The sequence below is a fragment of the Rhinolophus sinicus genome, chromosome 1 (assembly GCF_057876585.1).
Source record: "Rhinolophus sinicus isolate RSI-liver-muscle chromosome 1, RSI-T2T, whole genome shotgun sequence".
Taxonomy (NCBI): Eukaryota; Metazoa; Chordata; class Mammalia; order Chiroptera; family Rhinolophidae; genus Rhinolophus; species Rhinolophus sinicus.
Genome location: NC_142501.1, coordinates 106,724,761 through 106,740,655, shown reverse-complemented (window position 1 = coordinate 106,740,655; position 15,895 = coordinate 106,724,761). Strand labels below are relative to the sequence as shown.

Below are 15,895 nucleotides of genomic sequence, written 5' to 3'. Positions count from 1 at the left end.
CCCTTCTCCTAAGCTTTACCTCATTCTCCTCTTATCTGTAAGACCTCTCTTGTAACACCTCTGCTTTCACCTTGCCACTCTTCTTCTGCCATAAAATGTAGCAAATAAATAGTGATGATGAAACTGGAAGTTAAATGGCACTGCATGCTACTGTTTCTAAATCAGGATTCTGCGAAGCTGCAGGAAAGGGGGAAGTTGTGCCCAAGGACAACTGAGAGGGACCCTCGCCCTGTCTATGTTCTCGACTTTAGATTTAGCAGCAGGTATTTCTTCCCACCAAGTGCTGGCCTCCTCGTCCTCATGCTGCCATCAGCTTCTGATCTCTGAGGCTTCTATTTTCCCTTCCTGACTTCCTCCTGTCCCTGCCCGTCACCATGTCACTTTGCTTGGGAAGGACAAGGATTAGGGACAATGACATGGGATAATGTAAGTGGGGACAGTTTGAACTGGCAGTGTTGGTGGGAAAGGGGTGTGTTTTTTGGTCCAGCTGTAGAATAGATTGAATTGCATGGACCTTAAGAAATGTTCACAACAGTAAGCTGGTTGGGAAGGCATTTGGATCTCTCTGCAAGAATGTAAATTGTAAAGGACTTTCAGATTCTTAGAAATGAATCCTCTCTCAGGACTTTTAGCATGATAGCAGCTTAGTTCTCTTTTTTTACAGTGTCAGTCTCCATACCTGTCGCTGTGCTTTGTGGAGTATGTGTGGTATTTCTTGTGGTACGCTACCTAAGATCAAGGTGAGTGGCACAGGAGAGTCACACGTGACAAGATCCGTCCTTCCCTCTGAGAAAGGAGCCACTGCAGATCATTCCCGTGATTCTGGGACTGTCCTCTCAAAGGGACAATCCTTTCCGGGCTGTAGACACAGGCTCTCACTCACCCCCTTCTGTGTTGGCCAGAAGGAGTGTCAGAGCTGAGCAGTCACTGAGCCAGTCCTATAGAGCCCTTCACTTTCCAAAGCAGGCCACTCATCAGAAGTGGGGCAGCCATAACCTAACTGATGACATGGGGCCAATTTACCAAGCACCAATTCAGAAGGAAAGAATGCACGAAATAACCAATATGATGTATATGTAATTTGCATCAGTTCTTATGATATATTCATGCATAGATTCTTCTTGACTACACATTAAATATGAATGTACTTCTTATAAATATACTCATTTACATCAGCCTTACTTTTGCATTTCTAATAATTGAGATTCTATATTATTTTAGCATTTGTGACACGACTATTTCTACCATTTGCTGAAATTTCAATTTTAATTATTTTTTTAATCTTTAGACTTTTTTAGTGTTCTTTCATTAAAGCCTCAAATGGCATATTTGCCTTAATTTTGTACTTCTCTCAATTAGCAACCAGTATTTCCACATTCCAAATTGGTATGGTTGCTATGGATTCTTCCTCAGCATTATACAATGAATGGGTATCAGATTTGTTGAAAATAAACTTTTAGTTACTGGTCATAAAATATTATTTTCTAAATATCACATCAATATGAAGATTATACTGTCCTTCCAGCCTAACTTTGACAATATGAACATTTCATGAAATGCTACTCTAAAGACAAAATGAAAATAGGCATCTAAAAATTGACAAAGATCTTCAAAAGCTGTTCATATCATCTCAACCAATAAGAAATTCCATAAACCTCATAGTTTGGAAATTAATAAAGTAAGGCTGATATATTACTCAAAAATTGTCAAAACTATCCAAAAAATACTAGACTGTTAGCAAAATAAATGACTTTTACAAGATTTTCAAAATATCATTATAATAATTTCCATAAAAGATGCTGTATTTACAGTTATTCTTAAGAGATTATAATGACTAACTATATTCATTGACTATATTAAAAAAGAATACATACACAATATTTTTAAAAACTAATACATTAAAATATATTCTTAAAAAGAAGGTGTAAATGTGGTATATATGGCCAATAAATACACTCGAAAGAGGAAAATATCAAGTCACTGACTATATTAAAGAAACATTCATAAATATACGTCCTAAAAAGCTACTTACCCTCAGGAGGTGGATTAAGTAATCCATGGAGCAACAAGCTGACCCAGATACTCATGGCCTAAGAAACACATTCAATGACAGACAGCGAAACATGGAATTAAAGTGTTCTGCCTCCCCTTCTCTTGGTTACTCAGGAACTGATTAATATATTTGTTTATTTATTTAACAGCTACTAAGTACCAAGAACTGTTTTAAAAGCTTTATAATTATTATATCATTTTTATCAAGATTATTACGTCTGGCTTGATGGGCTCCGAGGTACTTTCTCCTCTTTTCCTGCCATTTGAACTGCCGAGCTTTTTCAGCAGAGAGTTGGCAGGTGGGGGGAAGTTGCTCCAACAGCATTGGGAAATCTTTGGTGGATGAGGGGATTAAAAATACCAAAATAGGATTTAAATACTATCTGTGAATGGAGTCAATCTAAGTTTTCTCCATCTGAGTGTTCAATAGGGACTAACGTGTTTCCTCGAAAATAAGACCTAGGTGGACCATCAACTCTAATACATTTTTTGGAGCAAAAATTAATATAAGACCCGGTATTTATATTATATTATATTATATTATATTATATTATATTATATTATATTATATTATATTATATTATATTATATTACATTATACCCAGTATTATGCTATATTATTATATTATATTATATTATATTATATTATACCCAGTCTGTGGGGATAGAACCAGGAGTGCAGTTTCCAGGCTCTTGCCCTCACATGGAAAGGTGCTGACTCAGATAGTAAATGGCCATCAACTGTGATTGAATGGCCATCAGCTGTGGCTAGTTGGCCATCAGCTGTAACCAGTGAGCCATTGGCCACTAATATAACTGCTGTCTTCCCTAGCAGAAAATGGGGGCTTAGCAAGAAGATGGTGGCTGAGCTAGCAAGAGCAGATTGCAGTTAGCACGGCAGATTGCAGCTAGCAAGTGAGGTTGGTTGGCATAGAGAAGTGGACGGCAGGTTGCAGATAGTGTGGCTCCTGCTTCCTGCTTCCTCCGACCCAGCCGCCAGCAAGAGTATAGTGGTATGACTCCCCTATCTGTGGCTCCATGGGTGTTCCTTTTTGGCCTCACCATGTCCTGCAGTCTCATGTGGGGAGCGGGAGCTGAGACCATGCATGACACCCTGCATGACACGGTCTTATATTATATTAAGACCAGGTCTTATATTAATTTTTGCTCCAAAAGACGCATTAGAGCTGATGGTCCAGCTAGGTCTTATTTTCGGGGAAACAGAGTATTTGTTTACTCAATTTGAGGGCAACTGCTCTCTTCTTTTCAAAACCTATTAATTATTTGCTTCACAGGCAAACTCCCAGGACACCCAGTGTTGAAATGGAAAATATGGAAGATACGCCAATGACTGGAGGAACCAATGGCAGACAGGATACAGTTTCCATGGCTTAGGAAACTCCACAGGCGACCGTGGCCAGCAAGGCTACAGTGAAGGCGCCAACTTTGCTCTGGCCAAAGGAGACCTAGAAAATCCTCAAGGAGTTGGGTGCCAGGGTAAAGCCCGCTAGGATGATAAAATGTCCTTATTGACTGTGCCCAGCCTAGGCGCCACCTGTGTGAACAGGTTCTCCTAGACTAGGATGGAAGCTCACTGCCTGCTCTGCACCCCCTCAGGTGTAGGGCCAAGCTCCCAAAGTCCCAGCATTGAGGGCCTCAGGTCTTCCTATCAGGGCTTTTATTCCTTTATGACATTTATTCAGGATAGCTTATCAGCTTGACTATCTCTTCTGTTCCTCATCCTGACGTGCAGTTTACAAAGAAAAGAAATATACCTGAGGTTCTAAGTGAATTTTACGTAGGCTTCTTCTGCCTCCGGAGATGTCTACAAGGATGTCATCAGCATTTCAGCTCCTAAAACTCTCTCCCATTCGGTGCTCTGCATGCACTTAGAAGGGAGCCAAGAGATACTGTGCCCAATGAATCTTCTTAAGGATTTAGGAAAAAAACGGAACATTTTCCATACGTATATATGCATTTATATTTATACTTCCTTGTCTATTGTATCTACATATTACTATATGATTTGTATTTTGAAATTGTGCCTTGTATAAACAAAATAAAATGTCTATTTTCAATTAAAAAAATGTACTAAAAGAATCACGGAGAAGAAATGTATATAAAGGAAAAAAAAGGAGAAAGAATGGGAATGCAGAGTCCCAAATGGTTTAGCTCAACTGTTTTGGGTTACTCTCAGCCCAAAATGTCCTGACACTGAATTTGGTAATTCCAAGTGGGGATATTGTAACAGACCCTAAAATGGGGAACTGCTGAGCAGAGGAAGTAGGATAGGGGGTAGTAAGGTCCCTACTACTTTAGGTTAGGAAGCCAGTGTCCCGCTGTGATGTAGTGTGAAAGAACAGATTAGAACGTTACCTGTTTTACCATGGATGCGTCCAGATTAGGAAAATGTGTTATCAGTAAAATAATTACTTAAAAAAAAAATCCAGAACCATTGAACTGGACATTTAAAAAAAGAGAAGAAAACAACAACACTCAGGATATTGATATTGTGTTGGCTATTTCTTGGGGCCTTCACTAAGATCCTTCAAAAGATGAGCTTGGAGTGAAGGTAGAGAAGAAAACATGCCTGTATTTAAGAGGTCATTTTTGCCTGTCGTCCAAGTCAGCCTGACATTCTAATTACAGTGAGGACCCCCTGAAAGATTTTAAGCAGGAGAGTGACATAATTTAGTTTTCATTTTAAGGTGGCATGTGTTTTCACATGGAGAATGGAAGAGATGGACCAGAGAGAAAGCACAGAGCAACTAAAGAATGTTACCACAGGCCGGGGAGATGAGGTAGAGACCTACCAAGAGGTAGGACAGATGGAGAGAAATGGATGGATTCAAGATATTTTAGAGACAAAGTCAAAAGAACCTGCATGGTGGTGCCATTTTCTGAGATAGGAAGAGCAACGAGTCAAGTGTTGGGGAAGAAATCAAGAGCTGCATTTTGGATATTAAGTTTGAGACACTGTTAGACATCAAATGGCGTAAGCAAGTAGAGAAGTCAGCTCCGTCTCTCGCCATCTGTTCTCCCCTGTGGTCCAGGCCATTAGAAATATAAAATATATAATGCTGGGGATTCAAGGGACAGCAACCACCATAATTAAGCAGCCCGGGGAGGATGTGAGAGTCCCCTCCAAATGCTCCAAGAGTCCTCAAAGCCTAAAGCTAAGGTTGAAAGGGACCTCAGAAAGGGGTATGTGAGGTCTTACTCTGTTTGGGGGTAGCATCTGGAGGACCTCTTGGCCAGCCTCATTCAGGGCTGGCTGCCGCTGTACCCATTCACGGAAATCCAAAGCACTTGGCTTCTGGTCTCTGGGTCCACACCATTCCTACAAGCCTGGGGGTTCAGGCTGACTAGGAAGGACTGACGGCAAAGACAAAGCCTGAGGGAAAGCATGAAACCACAAGTAGTCAGTTGGCCCCAGAGGCAGACCCGACACAGCGATGGGACCTGCTACACATAGGGCTGCACACGGCCTGGGGCCTGGGCTTGCGGGCAGGCCCCTTTCCCATACAGGACCTTGTCCCTCTGTCCATGTTAGTGTTTAGTAAACTGCGTTTGAGCCTAACCATTTGCCTTCCCTGTTCCCACACTTAGGTGGCCAGAGGAAACGTATTATCCACTAAAAGCATGGTTTTAATTTCAACTAGGTTCGTTCTGCCCAACGATCCAGCATTGTCAGCTTCTGCTCATCTTTTTTACGTCTGTTCCAAACTTTCCATATTCTCTCTGGATGTCCTTATTTGTGACTTCAATATAAATAATTGGGTGGGAGTTACATGAATTCCCTCCTTAACCATTTACACATGCACATAACCTGGTTTATATCTCATGTCTCAGTCCTCCCACCTGTGTCCATCGCTCCTCTGCTATTTTCCACTCAACGTGTACGCCCGCTCACATTTACTGCACTTTGAAACAAATTCCCCTCCCAGCACCACACCATCCCCAACTACCTTCTCACCTCTTCCCAGCCTTGCTTCCTGAGACTCGTCTATGTGGACGGTGTCCGTTTCTTCACCTCCCACTCATTTCTAAAGGTTTATCATACAGGCATGGAGCGTAAATCAATAGTTATATAAGGTGCCTTACCAAAAACCATCCCACCTGTCCATCTCCCCCTCCCAAAAGGAAGTCATTTAAAACAATCTTTTAGTGGATTGTTTTGGTACATAGCTCTCTTGTCTCTAAATAAGTTCCTATTGATTTCGACTTCCATTTTTCAGTTTCAGGCACGATAATGGACTTCCTGAGGTGGAAGCTGAAGATGGAGCATGCCTCTTTTCATCACATGGTCATACATTTCCTTCCTCCAATACACATGCTGACATTATTAAAACTATGAAAACACTGTTACATGCAGCTGAGCTAGGCAGTAAACTATGGTTACTTTTTCTCCCCTACACAACTTGTTGCTTCCATTATTAAAGAATAATCGCCTCGTTTCCCTGCCCCATTTGCTTGGTTTTCTGTTTGTCACTAACGCCAGCCTCAACACTGCTCACTATGTAAACATCCTGGCCACACTTCAGGACACTGGTCTGCACTCCCCCCTTCCTGAGTCAGACTGCCTTTTTCCCAGAGGAGCACCCTCCTAGTTTTTGGTTTGCTCTTCCCTTTATTGTAATTCAATCCTCCAGTCACTTCTTGGCGGATTCAATTTTTACGTGTGAAAATGCCTTTATTCTACTGATTCTTTGGTTAGGTTTAGATCTCTAAGTTGGCAGTCATTTCCCCTCAGTTTTGAAGGTACAGCTCCACAATGCTGCCCTTGCAGTCTGAAGACATTTTGATTCCTGGACCTTTGCAGATGACTCTTCTGAGAGTTTGTAGGATCTTTGTCTCTAGAGCTGCTACAATTTACCACAGTATACTCACTGTATGTCTATTTTCATCCATTTTGCTGAGCATTTGAATGTGTAAACTCATATATTCAGTTCTGGGTAATTTTCATGATTGAAAAAAATTTTTCCCAGCCTCTGTTTTTTCTTCATTATTCAGATGCTCTACTTCTTACATTGATTCTACTTGTTTCCTTTTTTCCAATCTGCTTTTGCTCTACTTTCTGAATATTTTCTTAACTTATGCTCCCAACAATTATTGCGATTTTTATTTCTTTCAACTTTAATTTTGTCTCCAAATATTACTGCTTTTTGTGGATGCACTACCTTCCCTTATTACCTAAATACATTTAAGATATTTAGATGTTTGCTTCTCCTTGCATAGACTATTTCTTTCAAGTCAATTCTTCTCTGTTTTGATATCCAACCTGCATCTTGGAGGTTCTGTGAAGATGTTTGGGGTCCCTGCTTTACTGCTCCTATTTGAGAGTGAAGCACTAAAAACATGTTTGAAACTCTGAGCCCTTGAGTGGAGTCTGAAGACTGCAGGCTCTTCTGCTTGGTAATCTGGTTGGCTCATTTCCTTAGGAACCTCTACTGTCACATCAGTGTTTCTGCTGAAGCTGGTTATATTCCCTAGAGAAGGAACTCTCAATCTCCCGCCTAGCGTCTGTACGGGTGGGTGTGTGCATGTTTTTGTGTGCATATAAAACTCCTGTGAAAATCCTGCCCCGCAAGGGGATGGTATTAGGAGGTAAGGCCTCTGGGCAGTGATGAGGTCATGAGGGTGGAGCCCCATGAATGGGATTGGTGCCTTATCAGAGAGCCCCCCCCCCCAAGAAATCCCTTCCACCATGTGAGGGGACAACACAGCAAGAAGTTGGCTGTCTAGGAGCCAGGAAGCAAGTCCTCACCGGACACCAAATCTACTGGCGCCTTGAACGTGGACTCTCAGCCTCTAGAACTGTGAGAAATACGTGTTGGTTGTTTATGAGCCGCCAAGGCTGTGGTCTTCTGTCATAAGAGCCTAAGCTGACTGAGACTATGGTCTTGTAAGTACAGCCCCTGCCCTCAGCTGCATCCAGTATCTTACGTGAGAAGTTGCTCTGTTTTATCTTCTCCAGACATTAAACCTCCAGTCTTCTGCTAGGGTTGAGGATGAGAAGTTGCCAAGTTAACAGAGTAGGAGGGAAACATCTGAGAATTTAACTGGCTTATAAACAAACTTTCCACCAGTTCCTGTTTTCTTGCTCCACCTTTACAACCTACTTCTAGAAGGACCTGGTGCCATCAATTCCACGTCTTTTGAGGGTTCTCAGGCTTAAGATTCAGTTTTTTAAGATGAGCTAAGTCAGTTATCACTCATTTACATGCTTTCCAACTTCCAAAAATTTTGACTATCATCTCCTTCCTGTTTTCTTTGCCCTTATGGGTTCATGCCTTTTAGAGGCCCTTTGTCATTTTAGTATGGTTTCAGGAAGCAACCAAAGTAAATACATACGTGTAGTCCATCAGATTACCTCAAGTTCCCCATTCACGTTTTAGTCCACTGCAGTCTGGCTTCTAGCCTCACCGAAACTGACCATGCTCAGGGTTCCACTGGCTTTCAGTGTCAGTTAGAACACCTGTCCACCTTTATATTACTTGGTCGCTCTATAGCATTGGATGCTGAAGACCACCTTTGCTTAAACTCCTTCCTCTCTCAAATTCAACAGCAACTCTACCTTTGGAATCAGCTGTCATTTGCTTCACAAAATCCTCTTCCCTTTTTAATCCCAAGCACAGTGTTCCTCAGGCTTGCTTCTTCGACCTCTGCTCTTTTCGTTCTTGATACTATGCTAAAATAAGCTCAAGACCCTTACACTAAATTACCTTAACCACCCCTTACATACCGAAAACCTAAAACTTCTATTTCCAGCCCCAAGCCATCTGCTGAAGTATAATTCTGTTTCCCCAATAGCCTCCTGGACAAATCTACTTGGATTTTTCATAAGCACCCCAAAGTCACACGTCAAAACAAAGAAACAAAAACTCATAGACACAGACAACAGTTTAGTGGTGGGGGGGTAGTAGAAAATATATGGTAATAGGAGAACTGACTCTGGGTGCTGAACGCACAATGCAAAATATAGATGATGTATTATAGAAAAGCACACTTGAAACCTATATAATTTTGCAAACCAATGTCACCCAATAAATTTAATATACATATTTTTAAATTCATCATTGTTTTTACACAAACCTACTACATTTCTTTTTCTATCTCAGTGAAGGGTATCCTCATCTACCCTGCAGAACAAGCCAGAAAACTGCGGCCCTATTGAGATTCCTATCACTAACTCACCATCCCCACCTAAGCACTCTCTAAGTCTTACTGATTCTTCCTCTTAATGTCGAAAGCAAAAGTTCTCAGAATTTAGTGTGCATCAGAATGATTTGTAGGGCTTTTTAAATACTAATTGCTGGTCCTCAATCTGTTTCTAATCCAGCAGATCTGGGGTAAGGACCGAGAACTTTGCTCTCATCTGGGGATCACACTTTCAGAACCAGTAATCTATGTATCCATCTTCTCCTCACCAGTACCACCTCAGTTGCCTAGGTCCAGCCCACCAGCTGTCTTTTTTTTTTCCCTTGAGATTACAACTCTTAGCCTCTTAATTTATCTGACCTTCTTAAAACATCCTCCAGTCTGCAACTGGAATATTCTCCCTATAAAGAAAACATGATGTCTTAAAATTTTTCAATGATTCCTCAAAATTTTTCCGAACACCACTGAAACTCGTTGCCCTAGTGCTCTAGGCCCTTTATTACCCGGCCCTCTCACTAGCCTGCTACCACTGTATACATACTCTAACCACACACACATCTTATTTGCCCAAGCTTTCCTGACAGTTTCACACCTTTAGTGATTGAAATTTCAGTGGCATTCTGTATACCAGATCTTAAAAATACCTATACACCAATATTTTAGATTGGTCTAATACCATCACCTCATTACTTTTAAAAAATCTAAAATCTGAAATATGTCTTAATAATTATGTAAAAGGACAAACTAATGAACAGTCTACAATATATTAGGTTGGTGCAAAAGTAACTGTGGTTTTTGCAATTATTTTTGACCTTTTAGACCACAATTACTTGCGCACCAACTTAATGCCATGGTATTTTAACATTTCTATTGCAAAAATAATTTTTTTTAATTGTAAATACCTTCTAAACAAATGGAATATGACATAACAGCATTTATTTTTATATGGGTAACTGCACCTGAATCACTATATACATGATAAAATCAAAATGAAGACAAATCAGAAATGCTTTCTTTAAAATAAAAAACTAGAACTAGAATCTGCTATCAATTGACTGCAGATTCTTAAATTTAAAAAGACCTCATCTAAGTTATCAAATAATAGGAATTATTTGAAATGATTGAAGCAAAAAAAATATTTTTGGACCTAGTTTATAATTATTTTCCTTATTCTTTTCCCAATTACGGTGGTAAAAAAACAAAAAAAACAAAACTTCAATAGAAAATCTTGCACAAAAATATACTCACAACTAAACGAAATCATGGAAGCCTCTTATTTTGAAGACCATACCTTTTCTTTTATATAGTTTTTTTTTTTTTTTAAATTGGGGAAGGGGAGCAGGATTTTATTGGGGAACAGTGTGTACTTTCAGGACTTTTTTCCAAGTCAAGTTGTTGTCCTTTCAATCTTAGTTGTGGAGGGTGCAGGTCCAGTTGCCGTTTTCTAGTTGCAGGGGGCACAGCCCACCATCCCTTGCGGGAGTCAAACAGGCAACCTTATGGTTGAGAGGACGTGCTCCAACCGAGCCATCCAAGAGCTCAGCGGCAGCTCAGCTCAAGGTGCCGTGTTCAATCTTAGTTGCAGGGGGCGCTGCCCATCATCCCTTGCGGGACTCGAGGAATTGAACTGGCAGCCTTGTGCTTGAAAGCCCACTGGCCCATGTGGGAATTGAACCGGCAGCCTTCGGAGTTAGGAGCATGGAGCTCTAACCGCCTGAGCCACCGGGCTGGCCCGAAGACTTTACTTTTTAAAAGATCTAATAGATTTTTCATTTTCATGTAGTGCTCAGTTTATATTTTTGCATAATACTTTTATTCTCATCTCATCATTTATATGAAAATGATAATGGACGTTTAACACTTATTTAAAAAAATTTTACTGAATATTTAAAAAATGTTTTTGAAACACACTCAATATTTAGTTTTACTGATTTTAAAAAAATTCTTAACACTTAAAAAACTAATTCCTAGATTCTGTTGTTTTTCAAAATAAGTACCAAAATACTAGTACTGACATTTTGTTCTGGCGGTGCCGTTACCTAAGGCATGTCCTTTGCATCTTTCATGTTGTTCCTTCTTCCAGAATATTCCTTCACTCTTTAATAGCTTGATAACTATTCGTCGCATTATGACACACAGCTCCCTTTTGTGCAGCCCTTGGACCTTGTCCCTGAGGAAGATGCCCCTCCCATCCCCAGAGCACTCACGCAGGCCTCTCGCCAAACACTTTCCACCTCAAAGCACAATCACCACTGACTGTTATCTCCATGAGTCAGGACCATGTTTTGGTTCCATAGACCCACTAACATGGCACCTGCCACACAGCAGGTGCCCAGTGAAGGTCCACTGAGTTAATGACTTGTCGTCCAATAAATAAGTCGCTTCCTCTATGTTGGCAAAACTAGATTTCCAAAAAATGTGCTAATGAGCCCTGGCTTGCCACCCCTCTGCCAAACCCTTCTTTTGAAGGACACTGACTACTGTGACCAATCCAAATTCAAATAATTTCCTTACCCTTGCTCTTTTATTCCGAGTTATTCATAAACATCCAATAAAGCTAGGCCAGGAATACCAGCCAAGTGGATGAAACAGCCCTGTCCCTTTCTCATTAAATTTGTCCTCAGGTCCAATTCTGTGAAAACATCCCTTGATATGCACACAGTAAGTTGGCATTCACCCTCTCCAAGCACCCCTGGCCTGATCCAACAGCACCCTGGCTTTGCTCACCAGCCCGCACTCTAAGCACCCCTAGAGGCCTGAGGGAGGAGAGGTTAAGGGGAGACTGCAACAACTGAAGCTATGAGGTCTGCTCTTGGACTCTGCACCTGGGTTCAGACACTAGATGTGGTGAACTCTTTGGGCAATGCTGTGCCAACTCCCTCACCTGCCGTTTGCATGCCTGAAGTGCTATATGGCAAAAATGTAAAAATACCAGATCCATGTCCATCTAAGCAATGTGAAGTTTTCATTGGTTTCTATAACAACAGCTTTATTACAACCACCCAATATCCCCAGGCAGCTAACCAGGTTATCAACTGTCCATCTCTACCTACTCCCATCCCCCGCCCCCAACCCTGGCTGGCCATCTCCGCCTCCCTCTCAAGTATTTCTTTTTCTTTTGGTTACAAATTAGTAGACAATAGTAAGTTATTTTCTGCTGTTGCTCAGTAATGCACTATTTATTTATTTTTACCTTTGACCCTCTTCACCCATTCCCTCTCAAGTATTTCTGATCTTCAGTTCTACTTATGGGAAACCTGAGAAGCCTATGTATTGTCACTTTGTGCGAGTCTTTTTACAGGTGATGTTGCCTCCGTTTAAACGGTGACCCTGTGATGACAAAGTCACACACTATGTCTTCTACAAGTGTGTGTCTCCCCCGCATTTTTGAAGCAGCAATTATCACCCTGCACATTAAGTCTCATACTCTGCTTGGTGTATCATGTGAGCAGTGACAGAGCGGCTAAAAAGAGTAAGTGGAAAAACAGAGAAAGCTGGAGAAAAGTTCGAAAACAACAGGGCTGAAGGCAGGTGTCACACAGTGCTATGTCAGTTCTACAATGCCTGTTTAATTGAAACCTTGTAATAAAAGTTTAAATAATAAAATGCTTTGTTGTTTTTTTTGTTTTTTTTTTGTTTGTTTTTTATCAAAAGAACATCTCTCACGCCCCCATCCTGGTATACATGGAGCGGGGGGCAACTGGCTACCTACAGGGAATGGAGAAATGGCAGGTCCAACTCCAGTTGGCTTCGTCTTCCTCAAAAATGCTCTGGCAGTGAATTCAGAGTCTTGGATGAGTGAGAGCCCCACCCCACACTGGCTTTCTTCAAGTAACTGGAGTCCACAGAAGGCAATCTGTACCCTGGAGAATGCTGCTCTGGGCTTTCAGAAGACAAGGAAAAGCAGGGCTTCGTGTCTGGGCAGCACGATGTTCTCGACAGTGTGTTCCATGGAGTGCACCTGCTCGGGGGAGGCCGTCAGGAAGGCCAGGGGCCCGATGCGCTGCTTTGCACACCAGTGGCACAGGTAGCCACCTTTGTTCTCCTTTCTGTTGCTCTGCAGGGAGGGATAAGGAGAGGAGGAGGGGGACAATCAGAGAATGAGGACTTCCCACCAAGAAGCGCTGAATTGCCATCAGCGCTGCCAAGGGACTATGCATCCGATTCTGCTATTTTCTGACCTTTGCGAACCTCCAAGGTAATACTTCCCACTGCACGGTCATCTGGGGTAGACTCAACTCTATCAGATTGCCTTAGAGCGGAAATGCGAATTTAAGGCAAGGGCTGAAGAGCCAAGAACAACTCAACCGGGCCCTGCAGGTAGGCAGTGCTCCTTGGAGCGTCGGTCAGCCCAACCCCCCAGGCTGTACTACGCACGCTGTGTCCATACCATCCCCTCTGACACAGGGGAGGTCTGGCCTCTCTTGTGCCTTATGGACGACAAGCCCCTGGGAAGGGTCATACAAATGTCGTTTCCCGCACCCACAGCCCGGGCAGCATGCAGCTCACAGGCACTAGGAAACAAGTGACTGGATGCGGTCTGCAGGCAGGGGCTGCGCCGGGGCCACCTACGTAAGTGATGGGCAGCTTCTTCATGGTGAGCACCGTGTCCACCGGGATGGTGTTGCTGCACTGCCCCACGCAGCAGTGGACCACGCCTGTTTTTAAAACGTTACTCGTCAGCTCGGCTTGCAAGAAGTACTCCTGAGAGGGAAAGAGTCAGAGGAGAATAATAGCAATGCTTCAGCCCATGCTACTGGGAAGCTAAAGGCGAAGGAGCTGGAAACGCTCTCCAACCCCCCAGATCTTGCTGTTGAATCTACTACTGCCAATGGCTTCCCTCCCAGACCACAAGTTCAGTGAGATCACAAAGCACGTCACTTGTTTTGTTCCCTGTACCTCCCACACTAACTACAGTGCTGGGTACCTAGCAGGGGCTCTATAATTCTAGTATTTGTCAACTGAATGAACAGGTAAATCAACTCAGTAAGCCACCCACATTCTTTAGTGACGTCCTGGGTAACCAATACATTCACAGTATGAAGACCAATAAATATGGGGAATAACCAGCACCCAAAGAACTGTGACGGGGCTTACATCCAATTAGGTAACGTACTGGCTGATGGACCACTGCCAGCTGCTGCCAACATTATCACAGAGGGAAAAGCTTCATTGGAACCCGTGGCCTTCAGAAATCCAAGGCGACATGATACCACCACCTATTCCTCCCCTCCTTAAATCATGCCAGGCTGTTTTGTTTTTAAATGTCGTGGTTCCCTACTAGCAGTCAGGTCCTTTGCTTATAAAGCCCCGTACATATAATCCTCACCAACACCTTCCTGGGGGTAATACTGTCATTATTCCCATTGCACATAGGAGGGCATGAGAGCTGAGAAATTAGGCCACTTGTGCAGAAGATCGGAGAGCTAGACCACAGCAGATGTGGGGCTCAAGCCCAGGTGTGCCTAAGTCCAGAGCTGTGCTCTTCATCACCGAGTTTCTCTCTCCGTCTCTCCTGTAACTTCCACATACAAAGCTAACCGACCTGGAAGCACGTGACTCACCAGCACGTGGGTCACGCAGAAAGTGCTGGACAATTACTGCTGAATGAGCAAATGCATGCCATGACCACAGCTCCCCCACCAATGCCAGTGGTCCCCTTGATACCTCCCTTCTGGGGTTCAGTGTCTTACAGACAGCTAATTGCCTTTGAGTGTCCCTAAGTGGTCGTAAGGCAGTTATTTCACCAGCTCATCGTGGCCCTTCTCTACCTCCCTCCGCAGAAGTGCAGTTACTACTGTTATGCCAGTTTTACAGATTAGGACAGACGTACAGACTGATAAGTAATCCACTCATGGTGACAAAGTGCCCAGGTGGAGGAACCAGGAATCAGGCCCTGCCCCACCTCAGAACGGGAGGGCTTTTATCCATTCCACAAACACTGAGCACCAATCATGTGCTATGCACTGTTCTAAGGATATGCCTGCAAGATTTGGATTAAGGATCTAAGATTCTGGAAGGCTACTAGCATACTAGCAAAACTCGGTGTCACTTCACAATTTAATAATGTAATGATTCCCTTCACTTCCTCCAAACTTGAAATAAACAAAGGGACAAAAAGGCTCCCGGTGATTAGCTCGATTTTTCTGAAAGGCTCAGGGAGAAAAAGGAGGCTCTCTGCCCTACTCTAGGTTACAGGGGCATCAATGGCTCACTTTTGTTCTAAAACGTCACTCACCAGGCGTGACGCTACTGTTCACAACATGCCTTCATATTCTCTAAATTATTACCCTCCTGTCCTCCCCCAGAGCCTTCAAGATCCTTATGGCCGTCCTCTCAGAGCAGAGGGTGGGCTTAGCCACTTCTGAAACAGGATGTCCCCGAACTGATTTATAAGCTGTGATAGAGGAAAAGCAGACGTACTCCCTCATCACAAGTAAACATCTACTCATACAAACAGGCCATATATCCGGGGCTCCGGGGCTCCCTCACAGCACTCCTATGGGCCAGCACTCCCAAACCAGTCTCAGTAAGGCGGAAGCATTATATTTCTCTAGATTCTGTATTCTTTTCTTTATGGTAAAAACTCATTTTCCCCATAAAATATATGCAGTAACCAACCAAGCTTCCAACTGGCTTTAAAAAGCCTATTTGACTCTTACACACAATCTGGTGGGACTCT

General features: G+C 42.7%; 2 protein-coding genes across 8 annotated transcripts in view; one reads left to right on the top strand and one right to left on the bottom strand.

The window, feature by feature from the left end:
* Positions 1–9,016, top strand: part of IL15RA (interleukin 15 receptor subunit alpha) — a 54,911-nt gene extending 45,895 nt beyond the window's left edge. For 2 of the 3 annotated variants that reach the window (XM_019738264.3, XM_019738267.3), the window contains 2 exons: positions 665–740; positions 3,348–9,016. In XM_019738264.3, the coding sequence (XP_019593823.1) occupies positions 665–740; positions 3,348–3,447 (176 nt within the window). In that variant the 3' untranslated portion in view covers positions 3,448–9,016. The remainder of the gene's footprint in view (positions 1–664; positions 741–3,347) is intronic. The other variant, XM_074325026.2, reaches the window with a different exon arrangement.
* Positions 9,017–12,762: 3,746 nt separating this feature from the next.
* Positions 12,763–15,895, bottom strand: part of FBH1 (F-box DNA helicase 1) — a 38,850-nt gene continuing 35,717 nt past the window's right edge. For all 5 annotated transcript variants that reach the window (XM_019738229.3, XM_019738226.3, XM_074325023.2 and 2 more), the window contains 2 exons: positions 13,786–13,917; positions 12,763–13,270 (listed from right to left, as the gene is read on the bottom strand). In XM_019738229.3, coding sequence (XP_019593788.2) covers positions 13,100–13,270; positions 13,786–13,917 — 303 coding nt within the window. In that variant the 3' untranslated portion in view covers positions 12,763–13,099. The remainder of the gene's footprint in view (positions 13,271–13,785; positions 13,918–15,895) is intronic.